This window comes from Magnolia sinica, chromosome 5 (assembly GCF_029962835.1).
Source record: "Magnolia sinica isolate HGM2019 chromosome 5, MsV1, whole genome shotgun sequence".
Classification (NCBI taxonomy): domain Eukaryota; kingdom Viridiplantae; phylum Streptophyta; class Magnoliopsida; order Magnoliales; family Magnoliaceae; genus Magnolia; species Magnolia sinica.
In genome coordinates, this window is record NC_080577.1 from 75,163,763 (window position 1) to 75,184,312 (window position 20,550).

General features: G+C 40.6%; 1 protein-coding gene across 10 annotated transcripts in view; it reads right to left on the reverse strand.

Moving 5' to 3' along the window:
* Positions 1 to 3,447: 3,447 nt before the first annotated feature.
* Positions 3,448 to 20,550, reverse strand: part of LOC131246160 (protein MHF2 homolog) — a 59,665-nt gene continuing 42,562 nt past the window's right edge. For 2 of the 10 annotated variants that reach the window (XM_058246069.1, XM_058246067.1), the window contains 3 exons: positions 19,448 to 19,501; positions 19,234 to 19,338; positions 3,448 to 3,600 (listed from right to left, as the gene is read on the reverse strand). In XM_058246069.1, the coding sequence (XP_058102052.1) occupies positions 19,235 to 19,338; positions 19,448 to 19,501 (158 nt within the window). In that variant the 3' untranslated portion in view covers positions 3,448 to 3,600; position 19,234. Of the gene's footprint in view, positions 3,623 to 5,022; positions 5,108 to 19,233; positions 19,339 to 19,447; positions 19,502 to 20,550 lie in introns of all 10 variants that reach the window. The other 8 variants (XR_009171214.1, XR_009171212.1, XR_009171213.1 and 5 more) reach the window with 8 other exon arrangements.

Here is a 20,550-nt window from a genome sequence, read left to right on the forward strand (position 1 = left end):
AAGCCTATGAAAGTGGTCAGTGGTGAGCGAATGTAACTACGAAAGTATAAGAAAAATTCTCGAGTCCGATAGCTCAGTGATATCCAACCTCGAGTGGCGAATTTGGTGGGGACCCGAGCTCGTTGATGGGCCAGTTCACTAGCTGGTGCCTCCCATTCTCCAGATGCCCATAACCACTTATTCTTCTAGTTTTTGTTAGAAGTCTGGTTGTCAATGATAAGGGCTTGGCCCTTGTTCGCCCACCTCGAGAAGTAATACCAGCTCAGATGCTTCAAGTTAGCCTTGGGCTAGTATAAATTCATGAACTATTCAGCCATCACCTCGGCATTCTCGAGCTGGAACAAGAGGATGAAGGTCCCCAGCAGAGCTCTCCATGCATTTGGGATAATCTGGCCCAAGGCAACCTCAAGTGAGAGGTGACCTTTCGCACAATCCGATGAAGGGGGATGCGGAGACCGCATTGCAAGGTGACCAAGTAGATGGCCACCTCACCCTCGCAAGGGTCACCGGGGACTTCACCAGGCTCAGGAGCTCGGAGTCCCACTGAGTCCAGGATTTAGTACTTAGATCCGATTTGGACCAAATCGATCTCCGTCAATGTCGACCCAGTGAGACCAACATCGTTTACCTACTCGGACGAGGTCTGAGCTGCCACTCTCTCTGTTGAGACAGACTCCATCACCCGGCCATGGCCTAGTGATATCAGAGATGGAGGATCAGAGGGCGCCCCAAGTCGAGAATCTATGCTTTTCAGATCGGAATCTCCCTGGAAAGCTCTAGATTCAGGCTCTTCATTCGAAATATCAGATATATCAAGTCAAAGAGTAAAGGAAAACAGAAGAAAATTGGAGGAAGAAGAACAGAAGCTCGACGGAGTAGAGAGTTCAGACTTACAGGAAATGACGTAGTCCTGGAAGTCTGAAGAAGCGGCAGCAACGTAAGGGAGCAAATGACTGGGCTGTTAGGGCTTCTTCCCCTTTTATAGGAATCATCGGCCATGGATAGTCATTGCTCGCATTTAATGCTACACCCGAGGAAATGTTACGGCACACGTTACTTTCCACGTGGCGGCCTCTCATTTGTGCTTTTGACCCGATCTCTGAGGTCACGCCACATGTTTTGCCTATTATTGGTTGAAAACCGAAACGACGTCGTGCCAGCACACGCCTTCTCGAGTGCACCGCCTCAATCATTATGGGTCTGCTTTGACTTTCATGTCCGTTGTCCCATCTTACTTCCTTCAATGATAAGGTTTTGACTCGACCTCCCAGGTGATAGGCACTGCAGGTCGGTCCCCCACCTCCTTACTTCCTGAGCTTGTGGGACAAGTTCGAAAGCAAGGGGGATACTATTATGGGTAAAGAGGGACAAACTAAAAGGGACCGACCAAGGATGATCTACGTGAGAGAAATTGCAGTATCCTAAGAGGGAGAATTTAGTTTTGACCACCAGAATTGAGCCCTAGGTACGACCTAATGCATCGACTATCATTAGAGGAAGTCGGCCTCCTTACAAGGTCGAACCAACTGATGGACTACTACGATGGCCAGTAGGGGAGCTTTCCAACTAAGGAGGGCATCCCATAACAATAAATAGAGATCTAGTCTACAAGAAATGTATGCACAAAAAATTGTATACCTAGCTTCCCTGTCTGACTTAGGCATCGGAGCATCCCCCGCCTTATTCAGGGTCTCTGTTAGTGTTCTCCTTGTGCAAGTTCTCCAATACGCAATTAGGAAGACCAGATTTCAACATCAACAATTATTATTACGCAAAATCCGCTATGATTTTTGCTATCCAAAATGGTGAAACTTTCCATCACAAGAAAAGTGTTTCGATTTTCCTTTATTTTTATATTTTTTCTCCTAAATCCAAGCATGTCCCACAAGCTTGTCTAGCATGCACGCGAAGTTAACATAGTTTACACAAAACTGGGCAAATGGTTGAGTGATCCAAACGGGTGATCTGCTGGACGTAACAATGGATGGAGAACATCTTAAAAACTCTCTCTATCTGGACAATAGAACTCGCCATGACATCACATGCAAGATCGGGCACATTTGACTAAGTAGCCAATGAGCTTTGCTAAGCCCACAGGCCTTAGCAATTCATGGAATGCACACACCACAACATATGCCAGCCAGGTAGATAAGTGCAATGTCCAAGCCATCATATGGGTACAGGCCGCTACATATGCCAGCATGGTAGAAAAGTGTATTATCCAAGCCATCAGAAGGGCACCGCTATGTAAATTCTCCATCCCAATGATAATGCTGGTCCACTAGTCATGTTGGCCAAAATTAATTGAAAAAATGGGCAGCCGTGAGGGAAAAAAGGCCAATGTTTTTTTTTAGGACTTTTTTTTCCCAAGTAGACCTGAGGTTCACCGGGAATCCAAAATAGATCCCTTTTTTAAAAAACTTAGCTTCTTAAATTTAAAATGATTTTTATTTTTCTGGGACAAAAATGCCCCTTACCTTCTTCTCCGTACCTTCTTTATTTATCACTACTCCCTAGCTACCTCTTCATTTATCACCGTACTCCAACAATCTTTCATACTTTTTGACTACTCTAAAATAAGTTTTCATATTTTCCCACTACTTTTCTCTAGACTAAACTCTCGCATAAAAATAAAATTAAAATTTTAATTTTAATTTTAATTTTTAAAAAAAAAAAAAAGAATTATTAGCTTGTTTAAGAAGAAGTTGAGAGGAAATGAGATGGAAAAAAAAGGGAAAAAAGAAAAAAAAAAAACGTTACGAAATTTTCACTTTTAAAAGATGGGTTCTTTCTTTAAAGGTTTAATAGACCGAATTTTATTTCCTTTTTTGAGTACACTAGGATTATTATGGGCACACCCGACACCCCTCTTTGACACTTGTGACCACATCCCTCATCCACACATGTGTGCACATGTGCGAAAACACAAATACTCCATATACCCTCACATGCAAAGGTCATTCTATAAAATGTTGACCAAACTAAGGAGGTGTTAACCACAGTTTTCATATTATCTACCTTTATGAGCACCACTTTATACATCATCACTTTATGGGCAGGCTTTTGGCTTAGTCAAGCCCATGGACCACTAAAGTCCAAAAGCCCACTCCAAGTTTCTCCACTAACTCTCTCTTACTTCATTCAAACCTCACATCCCACTACACCCCCCACTAATTCTCTCCTTCCTCCACCTTAGCAACAACCAATACATGTAGTCAACATCATCCCTCAAGCCAATGCATGAAGGCCACTAAGGCCCCCTCTTCAAACATGTCATCCACATGACATCCATGCGATCTAATGATGATGTTCCCTTTATAAAAGAGAGAGAATGTCATGCCTTGATATCCGGCACCAAGGTTGGCTAGACCCCAATCATGCATCCTAGAACATGCCTCATCAAACCATACAATATCATTTTACAACACACACACACACAATAGAATATCCAATCACCATTCTCTCAAAACTTGATCACTCTTCCATTATAATTCCTTTACAATAAACTCAAACCAAAAGAAAATTATAACTAGCTAAACAGAAATAAACTTCTAGAAATCCACTCCCCTTGCTCTCTTAACTTGATCTTGAACCTGAAAACTGAAAATTCCAAAAGGGTGAGCTGCAAATTACTTTGAGGAAGATCCTTATTATTTTCTAAAATAAATATTTTACAAAAATAAACACTTCCCCAAATAGCAGGTGACCAAAATAGCAAGTTTTCAAATATAGAAATTCTTCAATTCAACAAGCTTTCAAATATTACTACTGTATAATTATAACATTTTCAAAAATGGTAAATTCCTAATAAAGCTGGTTTATAAATATAGCATTTAACCAAAATGATTGATATAAGATGGTTAAAAACATGAATGATCACAAAAAATTAGCAAAATCTCGATGCTAACAAAAACCATGATGTCAAATCACATGCATGATGCAGTATACAAGGGGTGCACCGTCACCCACAAGTATGAGTCATTGGTAACACCAGGGCCTTTTCTCACCAGCCATAACCCTCTGCCAATGCAACACGTCCAAACAATGGCCTTTTGCAGTTATTATCATGCTCGTACACTTGAACTCACACTGTGGGACACGATCGACTTAGTCAAGCAAAAACGATTTGCCGTTCCTATGTAAGTGACACTCTTTCACAATAAAAATTGGGCCAAGGTAGGCTAAAAAGATACAATTGGGGTTTAATGTCATTTCAACATAAAAGTCTTAAATGCCCCTCTATTTTTCTTTCCAAGACTTTCAGCCAAAGGGACAATGTATCACCTTACTCTTTGCCGGTTATTCGGAAACCCATGATCGAATTCTCCACAGAAACTTTCCAAAAATATCACTCTAAAATACTTTCCCAAACTGAATTTTAAATAAATAAACTGCTCATGCAAGAGCTTTCCAAAGTATATTTTTCTTAAATCACTTTCCATAACAACTTTTCATATGTACCTTTTCATAACTCATGATCTTTTCAGGATAATTCAGGAAAGAGCACTCATACTTTCCATAGTGAACATGCTTTTACAAAACAATGTATGTATGAATCATCCTTCCATTTGCATGTAAATATCAAAGTTTTCATAGAAATCAAATGGAAACAAAATATTAACAACCATAGTATATTTTGCTGGATTTTCCTGAAAATTAATATAAAATTTTAAAAATATAACCAACTTGCATAACAGTTAGAGGTGGGCATTGAGTCGAGTCAGACCGCATTGGGTCCAACTCGACTCGGTCCGAAACTTTCAATGCTCTGACCGAACTCGATTCAATCCGGGACTGAGTTCGAGTCCTCTGACTCGATCCGATCCGTCACACTGCTGGCCTGACCTGAACCAAGTCGGATTGGGTTGGATATGGTTCGGATTCCTCTGTTTCAATGGTAGACGTTCAACCCCACTGCTTTTTGCATTGTGGTCCACTTGATCTTTAGATTTGTCTTATTTTTCAACTCAAGTCTTAAGACGAGCCCGCCAAATGGATGGACAGTTTGGTTATAGCACATACCTCATGATGGGACCCACAGAACTTGCTGACGTCAAATCACCTGCTGCCTGGTGCGTTGGTACACCGTACACCTGCCAGCCACTTCCTGCAGTCCGTGAAACCTTTACGTCAGTTACAGGTTACCCTCCCATTACAATATTCATAATCATTTTTTGAGCCCACCAAGGTGTGGTTCATAAGTACTTTAGTTTATTTGAATTAAATAGAATAATTTTATTCTCATCTAATAAAAAATAATTTCTTTATAATGTAAAACATTTCCAAATAGGAGATAGGGGCAAATGCATCAAATTAATGTATTTCAGACATTTCAGATGTTTGTTAACAAATAGGTTGTTTCAAATTCAGTACCTAATTTTCAGACTTCATCCATAATTACCAAACAAGTTTTTTGACTTCAGCTTTCAGATTCAGCCTTTAGATCTCAGATTCAGGCTTCAAATTTCAGATTCAGACTTTAGACTTAGATTTAACAAACGGGGCCTAAATTTGATACAAAGTTATGTATGCTTAGATCAGATAATGCATTGGAATTTGTTTCTCGGAAATTTTCAAACTTATTTACAGAGTTAAGGTATTATTCATCAGCCGGCTTGTGCTTATATACCTTAACAAAATTAGGGTAGACGTGCCAGTGAGACGATGGGGGATAAGCTTCATCGTCGAGAGGGAAACAGCCCGGATCACGGTTACTCGTGCCTTGTTATTAGAAATAACTGTCCCACTATTCTTCTAGGGTGTAGTCCTTGTTACATGTCATCTGATAAACAGAATGCCCTCATCGATTTTATGAAAAACATCATCTCATTGTTATTTCCTGATCGGTCATTTTTTCTATTCATTCAAAGTGTTTGGTTGTACTGGCTTTGTTCATATACTTGAGTCAGGTCAAGATAAACTTGCGCCTCATTCGATTAAATGGATTTTTCTAGGATATTCATGTACTCGAAAGCATTATTGATGCTATTCTCCTACACTTGAGAATATTTTGTAACCACTGATATTAGCTTCTTCTTCTTCTTTTTTCTTTTTTTCGTTTTTTTTTCTTTTTTTTTTTTTTGTTTAAAATGAGGGTACTGTCAAACAAAGCCACATCCATGGAAAAGTTCATTTGCCTAATGTATTTCCTTCATACTTTTATGTTGAAATAGAGACACCTTCAAAGGATTTCCAGCAAGCATATTACAAGGAGGAAAAAAAAAAAAGAAAAGCATGCATTGTATAATATTCCTCATGAATCTACGCACTACACCTACTGAGGTTCTTAGTTCTTCTGAGTCTCCTAAGCTTGCCAATGATCTACCTATTGCAGTCCAAAAAGGTAAATGTTCTTGTGTTACTCATCCGATTCCCGACTTTATCACTTTTAACCACTTGTCCACAAATTATCTTAAGTTTGCTCTCGCCTAGTCTGCTATGTCCATTCCTAAGTTAGTCCAGGAGGTATTGCTCGATGAAAATTAGAAAAGAGTCATGGATGAAGAGATAGAAGCTATGTACTCCAATGATACCTCGAAATTAACTGATCTCCCATTGGGCAATATTCCAGTTGAGTGTAGATATGTTTACAAAGTAAAGTTTATGCCTGATGGATCAATTGATCATTACAAAGTCTGGTTGGTCAGCAAGGGAAGTACTAAGATTTATGGGGTAGATTATATGGATACTTTTTCACCGATTACTAAGCTCAATTCGATTCAGGTTGTTTTATCAATCACTGCAAATCATGATTGGCCTCTCATACAACTAGATGTGAAGAACACGCGCTTCCACATGAAGAATTACATGAAGAACTCTACATGGAGCAACCTCCTGGATACGTTCCTTAGGGGGAGTCTGTACGCGTTAAACAAGACTATATATGGATTGAAACACTCACCATATGCCTGGTTTGAGAAGTTCAGCGGTGCGGTGATGTCGTTTGGATTGAAGAGGGGTAAAGTAAATCACTCGGTTTTCTTGAAGCACTCTACCTCTGGCTACATGACACATTTTGAGTATGTGAATGATATTAGTAATTGGTGATGACTTGAAGGGTATTGAGAATCAAAAACCTCCTCATTGAGCAATGTTGTGCTACAACTCACTCAGAGTTTGCCAAAAAACATTCATCCCCTCTTTGGACCCGTCCTGAATTCTTTGTTAAACTCCCCTTTAAACAACATGTTGAAGTCACACCTACAAAAGCCAGCCAGCCGTTTCCTCCACCTCCTCAACCCTCAGCCTCACAATCTTTTCGACCTACTCCACCCTCTCAACCAGCCTCACACCCTTCTGTCCCTTCTACCTCTAAAGGCAAACAACCTGTTGACTCAGATCATTTGGACACACAAGAGCTAAACCCTAAACCCTAAACCCTAAATAATGTTAAAAACCCTAGATAAGAAGATACAGACCAAGAAAACTGAAATCCAAACCCTAATCGTGAAAAAAGACAGCATGTACTGTAGCTATGGTACTGTAGCAGTATTACTGTAGCGATGTTACTGTAGCACTGTTACTGTAGCAAGTTACTGTAGCACGAAACATAAAATTACGAAAATTAAGATTTAGAGAAAGATAAACAAAGACAATAAATACAGGAAAACAAACACATATAAAAGGCACCGATACCCACTAATATGGCCGCAATAAGTTCTGGCTGAGACATGAAAGAAAGGGGACCTGACGTGGACGTAGATACACAGTGCGAGGGAATGGTGTTGTGAAGATAATATCAGTAATAAGATGAAATCTAGAAAAATTATAAGATAAAAGACACTTAACACGAACACGAAACTTAAAACAAACACGGTAACGTAATAACATAAAAACTTTCTTTCATTAAAAACATAAAGTACAAGACACTATTGAAAAACACTATTCAAAAACACTATTCATGATCACTATTCACTCTCACTATTTACAAAACATTTCACACTCTGTAACTAAAACTCTCACTAATCTCTCAGTATTTCTCTCGATGTCTTCAGTTTTTCTCACTATCTCTGAGTATGCCTTCTTATGCTGGATCGGCTTGTATTTATAGAGAAGGTAAGGCGATGAAGAAATCGCTTGATCTTATCTTCAGGACGCGTCTCGAAGCTTTCATCTTGATGTCGGTGAGGGACCGGGTGGCGTGGATGGCTTGGATGGCTTGGATCGTCCTTGGATCAACACCTGGAGCTGGACGTGTTGCAGACGCTTCGAGTATGCGGGCCACGTGTGGGGCCACGTATAATACTTGTAGCAGGTAAGAAGCCACGTAGAGATTCCATAGATTCCTTCTTTTAACTTTTTTACACCTCAAAAACTATTGCACACTATTCAACCACTATTTCATACTATTACACACTGTTTCACACTATTTCACACTATTTGCATAGTACATCACACTATTACATACTATTTGCATAGTACATTCGTTGGAGCTTTCTCTTTTTGGACTTTTGTGGAGGAGTAACTCAGCGAGTTAACTCAACGAGTCAATGAGTCAAGACTCAGTCGTCATCCGAGTCAGATGTGGTGGAGTATGGAAATATCCAGGTGCTAGTGATGTTGATGAAGACAGACCTGCTCCTCCTCATCATGCTCCTCGTGTTGTTGCTCCAGAAAGTGATCACAAGAAACTGTTTACTCTTGCTGATCTTCTGCCTCATGAATGGCAACAGCGACTCATGGATATTTATGCATGGATGAGAGCAGATTTGCAGACTCCAGGTGCTACTGCATGCCATACTTGTGAAAAAGTCGTTGCTCGATTCAGTGGTACTCTCCGAGAATGGTGGAACATGCTTGGTGAATATCGTCAGCTCCAGCTCCTAAATGAAAACAGTGTCGAAGCCTTCATTAGCTTCATTTATTTAGAGTTTATTGGAGATTCCACCTCCTATGCTCGCATAGCTCGTGAAGAATTCTTACAGATGAAAGTTTGCTCTTTCGATAAAGCTGATTTGGATCGCCATTATGCTAAGATGTCTAAATAGTTTTACATCATTGGTGGAAAAGATGATGTCAATCTCAAGCAAGTTTATCTTAACTCTCTTCCGGATCCTCTTGGTGATGAAACTACGAAGCTCCTTGAGCAGCGAAATCTTCCACTCCATGCCGCTACTCTAGGTCAGATCCATCAGACCTCCCTGCAAGCAGTCCAAAAGTTATGCAATCAACATAAGTTTCTGAAAAGAGCAGAAAAGATGAATACTCGTCTTGGTTCCGCTTGTGACAAGCCGTATCTCTCCATCAAATGCAAAGACAAGCAGTCTTGTGATTGTTTGTTCAAGAAGAAAAAGAATCATTTCCGCAAGGCTCGTTACTTCCAAGGTGATGATACACGTCCTTGCCGTCGTTGTACGAAATTCAAAAAGAAACGGATATGGAAATTTCTTAAGAAGAAACCCTTCAGACAGAAGTCCACAGATCGATGTTTCATCTGCAACAAGAAAGGTCACTTCTCTAAGCAGTGTCCTAAACGACATCGTCCCAAGTATGCTAAGATGATTGAGAAAGCGTTCTCACTCCTCCCACACAAGGATGATGATCTTGAATCACTTTATTCTCTTTGTGATGGTGATGATCCCACTGTGGTGTTGCTGATCCTTCATGATGTTGAAGATGTTGATTCAGACTCCTTTACTGATGCTTCCTCTGATGAATCTTCTCCTGATGAAGTTGACAGTATCTCTGCTACTTCAGATCCAGTCCCAGTCTCACTTTCCTCCATCATGACTACCAGTCCAACTCCCTTAGTCCAAGTTGAGCTCCATCCTCGGCATTCTTCTCCAATCCCAGTCATTGCACTTGCTGATACTGGTGCAGCAATTTCTATCCTCAACCCATCTATCCTCCCTGAAACCTCTTGGTCCTCTCATTCCCAGTTCTTCAAAGCAACAAATGGAAAGGTGTTCCATGTGGATAAAATCTCCCATCCTCTTTCTCTCAAGCTATTTCCAAACCTCTCCATCACCTACTCATTTCTTGGTTCCTCTCTCTCTGGCAAAGATCTTATTCTTGGGTTCGACATCCTTCATAAAATTCCAGGTCTACAATGGTTACCCTCTGGTCTCCAGTATAAATCTCATTTTCTTCCATGGTCCCAAGTCCCAAACCTCCATCTCACCCAACCAATCCTCAACATCAAAAACCTCCTCATAGAACAATGTTGTGCTACAACTCACTCAGAGTTTGCCAAAAAACATCCATCTCCTCTTTGGACCCGTCCTGAATTCTTTGTCAAACTCCCCTTCAAACAACATGTCGAAGTCACACCCACAAAAGCCAGTCACCCAGGAATGAACCCAGATCACCAGAAACTTACAAATGAAGAGCTTGCTAGTTTACTAGCAGAAGGTTTAATTGAACCCACAGACTCACCGTGGGCTTGTGAAGCTTTCTACGTGAACAAGCACGCCGAGCAAGTTCGCGGGAAACTTCGCCTTGTCATCAACTATAAGCCATTAAACAAATATTTGCAAGATGACAAGTTTCCTCTGCCAAATCGTGCGTCTTTATTTCAACATTTGACAGATGCTCATCTGTTTTCAAAGTTTGCTTTAAAGGCAGGATTTTAGCAACTGGGTATTCACCCAGATGATCGGCACAAAACAGCTTTTACTGTCCCAAATGCACATTATCAATGGATAGTCATGCCCTTTGGATTGAAGACAGCTCCCTCACTCTTCCAAAAAACGATGATCAGAATTTTCAAGCCTATTCTTGACAACTGCCTGGTGTACATCGACGATCTTCTTCTCTATTCGCCTGATGAGAAAAGCCACAGTGATCTCCTGCAAAGATTTCATGCAATTTGCGTTGACTATGGTATTATGCTCTCAGAAAGAAAAATGCAATTGGCGCAAACAGACATTGATTTTTTGGGTATGGAAATCAAAAATGGCAAGTACTCTCCCCAGCCTCATGTTGCTAAACATTTGCTCCAGTTTCCAGATGTTCTCACTTTGGCCAAACAAATTCAGCAATTCATCGGCATCATCAACTATGTTTCTGATTTCATCCCTCATGTATGTTCATATCGAGATGTTCTCACTGAGTTATTGAAGAAAGATGCTCCTCCATGGGATAGTTCTCACACAGCTGCAGTTCGTGCTCTAAAAAAGATTATCCAGCGTCTTCCTCCTCTGCAGATCCCAAGTACAATTGGAACTCGAATCCTCCAGACTGATGCTAGTGACACCCAATGGGGTGCTGTTTTACTGTAAGAAATCAATGGTACCAGACAAGTGTGTGGATACAAAAGTGGTCAGTTCAAAGCGTCAGAAAGGCATTACCACTCCACTTACAAAGAAATTTTGGCAGTGAAATATGGTATTTCCAAGTTCCAGTTTCATCTTATTGGACACCATTTTCTGGTAGAAATGGATCTCTCCGCATTTCCCAAGATGCTTGAATTCAAACAGAAGATGATCCCAGAACCTCAGCTCCTCAGATGGTCAAATTGGTTCTCTCAATGGAGTTTTACTGTTCACAAGATAAAAGGAAAAGATAATATTTTGGCAGACTTCCTCTCCAGACTCCCTTGCAAACCTCCTCCAGAACCTACCCACTCTTCAGCCATCCAAGAACTCTCTCTCCCCTGTATTTTCCCTATTGATAGAATTCCAAACCTCCCTCAAGACCTCCAAGAAAAAATCCGTGACATCTACCTTGCCAACAGGCCAACCCATAACCTTAAAACATTTCTTGAAATCCATCTTTTTAGAAATGCTCCAGTGTTTCGCCATATTCCTCATCCTGTTTACCCTTACCTCGCCCCCATTACCTTCAGAAACCTCTACTACCTGCCAAATGAAGCATTGTGTTTTCTGTATTATCTTGTACAGTGTTGGACGATACTATTCATCTTCCCGGTTGATGCGCTCCATAATTACATCACTCGTGTTCATCAAGATGATGCGTCATGTGACAATCAACTCACTCAAGAACAGAAAAACCTTGTTGTGTTCCTCAAATGGTTTCATCCGCTCTGCGTCTGGCACTCCTACCTCCATCATCATATGACATTCATTGAAATCACATTTCGGAATCCCAGAGAACTCCAATCTGCCTATGTGGATAATTCGCACTACTACGTGCCCTATGCTGATGATAAAGTTGTGATTCGTGGTTACAGAAATTTTGATCTTGCTCAGCATTGGAACTCCTTCGATGCTCCTCAGTTCTCCCTCTTCAAGTATGAAATGTGTGAGCTCAATAATGTTCGTCATCACGACATTCCTCGTTCCATATGGGATACTCCAATCACGACAGCCAACGATGATCTCTGTTTGGATCACTTTGCTACTTACATTGAAAGAAACATGGAGATCCTTGTTGCTCCGTCTTCCTCTTCCAGTGATTCAGAACCAGAACCTGAAGCAGTGTGGATATTCCCATACTCCACCACATCTAACTCTGATGAAGACTGAGTCCCGACTCATCAACTCGTTGAGTCACTCCTCCACAAAAGTCAAAAAAGAGAAAGCTCCAACGAATGTACTATGCAAATAGTATGCAATAATGTGATGTACTATGCAAATAGTGTGAAATAGTGTGGAACAGTGTGTAATAGTGCGCAATAGTGGTTGAATAGTGTGCAATAGTGTTTGAGTTGTAAAAAAGTTAAAAAAAGGAATCTATGGAATCTCTACGTGGCTTCTTACCTGCTACAAGTACGATACGTGGCCCTACACGTGGCCCGCATACTCGAAGCGTCTGACAACACGTCCAGCTCCAGGTGTTGATCCAGGACGATCCAAGCCATCCAAGCCGTCCACACCACCCGGTCCCTCACCGACATCAAGATGAAAGCTTCAAGACGCGTCCTGAAGATAAGATCAAGCGATTTCTTCACCGCCTTACCTTCTCTATAAATACAAGCCGATCCAGCATAAGAAGGCATAGTCAGAGATAGTGAGAAATACTGAACAGATCGAGAGAAATACTGAGAGATTACTTAGAGTAAAAGAAGAACACAAGTTGAGAGATTACTTAGAGTAAAAGAAGAACACAAGTCTAGTGTGTGAAATGTTTTGTAAATAGTGAGAGTGAATAGTGATCGTGAATAGTGTTTTTGAATGGTGTTTTTCAATAGTGTCTTGTACTTTATGTTTTTAATGAAAGAAAGTTTTTGTGTTATTACGTTACCGTGTTTGTTTTAAGTTTCGTGTTCGTGTTAAGTGTCTTTTATCTTATAATTTTTCTAGATTTCATCTTATTACTGATATTATCTTCACAACACCATTCCCTCGCACTGTGTATCTACGTCCACGTCAGGTCCCCTTTCTTTCATGTCTCAGCCAGAACTTATTACGGCCATATTAGTGTGTATCGGTGCCTTTTTTATGTGTTTGTTTTCCTATATTTATTGTCTTTGTTTATCTTTCTCTAAATCTTAATTTTCGTAATTTTATGTTTCGTGCTACAGTAACTTGCACAGTAACAATGCTACAGTACTACTGCTACAGTAATACTGTTACAGTACCATAGCTACAGTAACACGCTGTCTTTTTTCACGATTAGGGTTTGGATTTCAATTTTCTCTATTTGTATTCTCTTATCTAGGGTTTTTAACATTATTTAGGGTTTAGGGTTTAGCTCTTGTGTGTCCAAGTTTAGGTTTTAGTTGGTATCAGAGCCATGGCCTTCTAATCTTCTTGGTGCGGGGTATATGTGATGGATAGGACTTCCTTCAGGTGTCTTGACTTTCTTCTTGGTGCAGACGTGGTCTATCTCCTATTATTAGTAAGGGGATACAGTCGCCATGATTGGTATGCTCTACAGTTGCGCTTCGTGCGATCTTCCGTATCAGAACACTTGGTTTGATAGTATCTCTTGAACAAGTTGGATATAGAATTCCTTTTTGGACATCAAGATCTGCTTGGTGAGTTTCTTGACCGTGGTAGCCGATGGTAGGCGTTGTGGTCACCCCCCTATAGCCAATATGTTCTTGATAAAAGGAAAGAGAATTGTACCAAACTATGCTCTGCACTCTGAAGATAGTTGAGCCCCTGCGGTTGCCCTATCTTGGCCATATATCCTGCTCCTTTAAAACATGTGTTCGGCTCGTTCTTCGTTTTCGTCTTCTTCTTCGTCTAGGTCTCTTCCTTTAGCGTCCTATAGTGGTAATAAGTTTGATTTTCTTTATGAGGTCGAATATGCTGATGAAAAGGTCCCTGCTACCCATTTTCCAGTTACTAATCCTTAAAAGTTTTTTGAGAAAAATCGTGGTTCACTCTCTGCCAAATTCCAGCAAATTGTGCGCAAGCAAGTTGTTCCGATCAAGGAGTATGCGTTATCTTCTAAGTTCGATCAGGCTCCTATACGGGCTAATCAACTTGAAGAACTCGTTCCGCTCCAGCTACCTTTTGAGAAACTCCCTGAATGGTGAGCTCGGGGTTACACTCATATGCACTTTGGTGCTGTCCGCCTTGCTATTACTTTCCATGGCAGGAAGGGTCTTCCTACTGCCTGCAAGCTTGGTCTTCTAGACACTCGGTTCAAGCAGTACCAGCATGCGGTGATTACTACGGTGCAGACTACGCTGAATAAGGGTACCATATTTGTTACTGTGTATCCTAACTTCAACATCCCCTTCAGCGATGCTCATCTCTTCTCAACGCTTCAAGCTCAGGTTCAGCTTACGGGTGCTGAACTTATCGATGGTGCTATGGCAGCCACCTTGCATTATCAGGTTGCTTTCCGAATCCAGAACCATGCTCTTGATCTGCCACTTCCGGGGCTTGCCTCTAGCCCAGATGCTTTACTTATCTGCGTGGATCAGAATGATGTTCCTAAATGCACCTTTATTCCTCGCCAGCTTACTTATGATCAGTTGAAAGAGATATTCCCAGTCTCCTGGCTCACAAATTATGAAAAGAAGGTTGAATCTTCTGAGGTGATCTCTCATGACGTGGCCTCTTTTGTCCGACACGAGGATAAGACGGTGGAAACAAAATTTGAAACCAGCTCTCCAGTTAAGCCGGTCTTTTCTACTCCTCTGCCTGAGATCAACCGTTTCTCCACGGTTGCTCCTGTTTTTGGTCAATGGATTGAAGGCAAATATATTACTGAGGCTCCTCCCACTGGTCCAGATCCATATGGCACTCATTATACGAATTGGCGTCGTCGCAATGGTCTTCATATTGCATGGGATGCTTGTTCCTGTGATGCGTGTTGGGATGATTGCATGGAAGACAAGCCTCGTGGCTCTAAGTCTTTCCAAGCTCAGCTTAAGCGTCGGTATGAGGAAGGAGACCCTGAAGTTGGTCTTCTTGGAAAATCTTCTGGCAAATTTGATTATTATGTCCTCTACCCAAAGAAAAAGCCTGTTACCGCTCCTCCTCCCACTTGTAAACCTTTACCACCTCATCCTAAACCTCCACCTCTAGCCTCTCCTCCATGTATGGTTTCATGCCCTAAACCACAATCTCCTTCACCCAAGCCACCTCCAACCCATCCAAAGCCTGCGTTTAAACCACCACTCATGCCTTACTATCAAAAAGCCTTCTCCCATCTCCGATGTTCCCAATCAGTTTCTCCAAAGCCTCATCCAATCTCCTCTCCACCTATGGTATGTGCTTATGAGCCAGCATCAGATCCTCACTTCCCTCCTACTGATGATTTTGATCATCCTGCAGACAGGACACGTTATGTTTGGAAAATCAAAGATCCTCCTGGTCTTCAGACAGGTGGTACTCCTAAACGTGTCTCAGCAGCAGAAGCAGCTCTAAATTGGCAAGCTGAAAATGCAGCTCAGCAGAATCGTGCTTTGCAAAAGATCTTGCATAATCAGCAGCAGCTCGCAGCTACTGTTCAGAAACAAAGCCCGGTTATTCCTATGTTAGAAGCTCGTATCGCAGCAGTTGAAAAGGAACTATATGTCATTGCTACAACAGTTCGTGACTCTAATCTTCTCTTGCAAAAGGAAATGGAAAGAAAGAATTTAAAGGCTCAGCTCTATTCGCTCAAGAATCCGCCTCGCCCTGCTTTTTCTCTTTTTGATGATAACCCATTATTTCCTCGACAGAATCCGCTACCTGCTCACCCTCCACCCTTTATGCCATCCTCAGTCCCTATTGTCCCATGGGCTTCTCCTCCTACTCCATCTTACAGCCAGCCGTTACCTCCACCACCTCAACCCTCAGCCTCACAATCTTTTCGACCTACTCCACCCTCTCCACCAGCCTCACACCCTTCTGTCCCTTCTACCTCCAAAGGCAAACAACCTGTTGACTCAGATCATTTGTTTATTTATGATCTGATGGCCTCTTCACTTCCCTCTGATGACTTCTTGCCCCAAGAGCCGTTAAATCCTATTGCTTCTTTCCTTCGCAGTCGTGCTTTGACTCCGTCAAGCGATGAAGAGTCATCAAAAGCCTCTTCTCAGTTTGAAAGCACTGAACCTACTGTCCCAGATCAACTTATGCAGCAGCCTACTCCACCAAGTCGTATCTTCATGCTCAGTTTCTAATCAAAGAACTTGGTCTTATTCGATATTTTTTGGGCATTGAAGAGGCAAAACCTTGAGCTTGAATAAATCTATGTCAAATAAAATATGTTTGTGACTTGTTAGAAGAGACAGGTGCTAAGCCTACAGATACTCCAATGGACTCTCGCCTCAAACTTGAACCTGAAGTGGAGTTGTTAGAAGATCTTGGTATGTACAAAAGACATGTAGGCAAGCTCATTTATTTGACTATCACCAAGCCTAATATTGCATTTGCAGTCAGTGTAGCTAGTCAGTTAGTGCAAAGTCCCAAGGCATCAGATGTAGCAGCAGTCATGAGGATCTTTAGGTTTTTGAAATGTTCACTTGGGAAGGGGTATCCTATACATGTTTCACGGGCATCTCCAGGTAGTTGATTATTTAGATGCAGATTATGCAAGGTTGAGATTTGATAGGAGGTCAAATATGGATTATTGCGCTTTCTTAGGTGGTAATGTGGTGACTTGGAAAAGTAAGAAACAGAAGATGGTTTCCAGGTTGAGTGCTGAAGATTAATATTAGTCAATGGCGCACACCTGTGAGCTTATCTAAGTTCCAATGCCTTTACACTACAACAATCAAGTTGCTTTACAAATTGCCAATAATCCCATATTTCATGAGAGAATGAAGAATATGGAGGTTGATTGTCATTTCATCCAAAACAACATATCTCAAAAAGGGATCCACACTGTTTATATTTTGTCACATGATCAGATTGTAAATTTATTCACCAAAGCAATTGGGAAGTCTCAGTTCAATAAGCATATCTCCAAGCTAGATATGCAAGATATCTATGCTCCAACTTGAGGGAGAGTGTTAAATTTGTTAATTGGGCTTTGTGCTTTGTTAAATCTATTAATTGGGCTTGATTTGTGAAGTTTAGTAGTGTTTTAGGCCCATAAGATATGTTTTTAAGTTATTGAAGCAAGAGACGTATAATTGTAATTTTGCTATTGGTGTTTAGTCAGCCCTATTAAAACATAAGAGAATGGGAATGAGGCGGCTAGAGCATCCAGCTGTCCCCCTCTTTTCCTCTCCTCTCATCTTCTCTTATTTTCTCCTTTTCCCTCTATTCTCTTCTATTTTTCTGTTCTGTATAAGTTTATATTCACCGTCCCAACCATCTACTCAAGAACTCCTTTTCTGTATTAAAATATGATCCAATGACCACTTTTCACTAATCATCTCTTTGAAAGTCATTTGAGTGAATGGGATTGTTGGTATAAGACAAACTTTAATTAAGTGTAATCCATTGTCATGGGCCACACACACGATATTAGCAAGATCTAAACCATGTCTTCAGTGAGCCCAATCATGAAGATTTGAAATTAATATGGGCGTATTAGCTCACGTAAGAGTGGGCGTAGAATACCAAAAGGAGTTATTCATGTTCAAGCGAGTTTCAACAATACCATTGTGACTGTTACAGATGTACTAGGTCAGGTGGTTTCTTGGTCCTACGCTGGTGCTTGTGGATTCAGAGGCACAAGAAGAGGGACACCATTTGCTGCTCAAACCGATCAAAAGACTCTTCCAATCAAGGTGATTTGTGAACTACAGGACACATCTAAAGTAGAATCCACCAGATGAACAGCTGAGATCATGCCCATGTTATGAGGTCAGCCGAATTACAATACATCTTATGGTGTCTAACATAAGATGCATGGTGCATCCCATAATATTGGAAATCCATTATCAAATAACTATATGATCATTCGATTACCAAAATAAATAAATTTGGCCCTTTGTTCCAGAAAGAGAATCTTTCTAGGGTAGGCATGTAGGCAAGTTTGGATGACGGTGGACAAACTGCATGTGTGGTTTTGGTTAATGGTTACAGCTCTCCAGCACGAAAGAGACAAGGCATCAAGGTCCACCTTTTAGTCAGGTATGATCATGATCACAGTTCATGTTCAGGCGGTTGGTGGTCCCATGCCTGTTTTCACATTTCTCAAGTTAGAGATGGATATGCAAATGGAACTGCGGTTGGAAATAGGTAGCCCTATTTCTAACTCTGTCCATTTGTGAAGAGAAGTATCCCTTAATCATGTGGTGAGAAAAAAAAAAAAAATCCATTTTCTAAGTGTGCAAAAGGATAATGACCTCTACCCAATTGGATGCATCAGCAGAAGCAAGGATCGGTATGAATTATGAAAACTAAAAGTTGCCTTTCAACAATGAAAATAGAGGCAGGTTCCTCTACAACTGTTGTAGAGAAACTAGCTGCGAGTGGGTCCCACTGTGGTGTAAGCATGGCATCCAAACCATCCAGCGGGGTCGCCCCACCACGAAGATGGGATGCTCCAATCATCAAGGCACACCTTAGAACAGCCACCATTCACGTGGAGCCCTAACTTAGGTCTGGAGTGGTCTGAATTTTGAGAAATCCCATTTTCATGGTGGGGTGACCCCGTTGAACGAGTTGGATACCACATACAAGGGTGGGCCCCACATGGCTGGTTGCATAAAATTCTAGCCTACAATAGTTGTAGAGGAACTGACCTCGTGTAGATAAATCAAAAGAAATGAGAGATGTAAAGCTGTATGTCTTTATCACATAAGATACATAAAACAATACGAGGTAGCACTTTTAGAGAAATTTTCTGACTCAAGGGCAATAGATTTCCGTGAATTTTGATTTCATGGACTCTTAGAGTTTTATTTACTTCCAAGGTCGAAGATGTCTCAGTAGATTTCAGATGTCATGTCCTAAATGCTTAAGAAATGACATAAAGGCTACAATCAAGTACCTTAAAAATCAAGAAGCAGCTGTGGAAGTATCCTTTCTAAATGAGTTGCTTCTATTTTCACATTACCCTCAGCTTCAGCAATTATAGCAGCACGCTGCACAGCCTCTTTGTCAACAAGAGATACTCTTTTAAACTCATGTGAAAAAGTTCGAGGAAGACTAACTTGAAATTCGGAACAGAAGAATAGAAATGTTTGGCCAACAGTAACACATACCTGTGACAAACATTCGTAGAAGTTCACAGCTCAGCTTCAAAGCATTCAAATTAGCTGCAGGCATGGAGACAAATGTAATGAAAATGAAGCAAAACCAACCATATCACCATAAAAAGATTATGATGGTTGAAGGTTCCATTATTAGGTACACTGAGAAATCTTTTCTTCAACCACATAATTACATAATGTGAGATGTAGCTATGTAACCAAAGGTTTTTGGGGAAAATAAGACCTTTAGTCATTCAATGTTTTCGTTTTTCATACAATTAGATAGGGTGTGACTTCCGTAAGTACCCTTAAGCAGATAAGAAAACACTGAATATGATTTTAAAAATTTTAACTAACATCATCAGCAACACAAATATACAGAACAGAAATAACCATTACTAGTAACTTGGGGAACTACATCTGCTGGAACAAATGTAGGGCTGTCAATGGTTCAGGTTTGGATTTGCTATTGGTTAACCCGTACACCATGGTTCTGAATATCAGTACCAGAGGGTGTATCGGACTGGCTAAAACCAATACAATATGAACTTATTGTATACATATCCGCAGATATTTTCACACCAAAAATTAGTTAAAAATAACATGAAAAAAAAAAAAAAAAAAAAAAAGAGGAAAATTCAAGCATTCTAGCATTTTTTGTGTGCTATGGATATATATATGATGGTGTATTAGAATCAAGGAGTTTCGTGTCCGTTACGATACGCCCATAAAGGCCGATACCTATAGGTAACAGCCATGACCGTTACTTGATACGGGGGTGAAACGGGGCAGTTGATTTTTTGGGACCGTAAAGGTCATTACGGGGCATAACAACCGTTACCTCCGTAACGGTCAAAAAACGGCCACTTTTTTTTCTATTTAAATCCATTTTTCTCCCCCCTCCCTTTTTTTAAAAATAAAAAAAATAATAATAATAATAATTTCTCATTCCAAAAACTCTCCTAGATCATTTTACAATAGATTTCGACCACTCATACTATAGATTTTAATATTAAAATCGTAGATTGAAGTGATTTGAGCGAATAGAAACTCCGATGGCCTTTTTATTTTCAAAAAATTAAAAAAGTAGTATTTATGCAAATTTTCTTATTTCT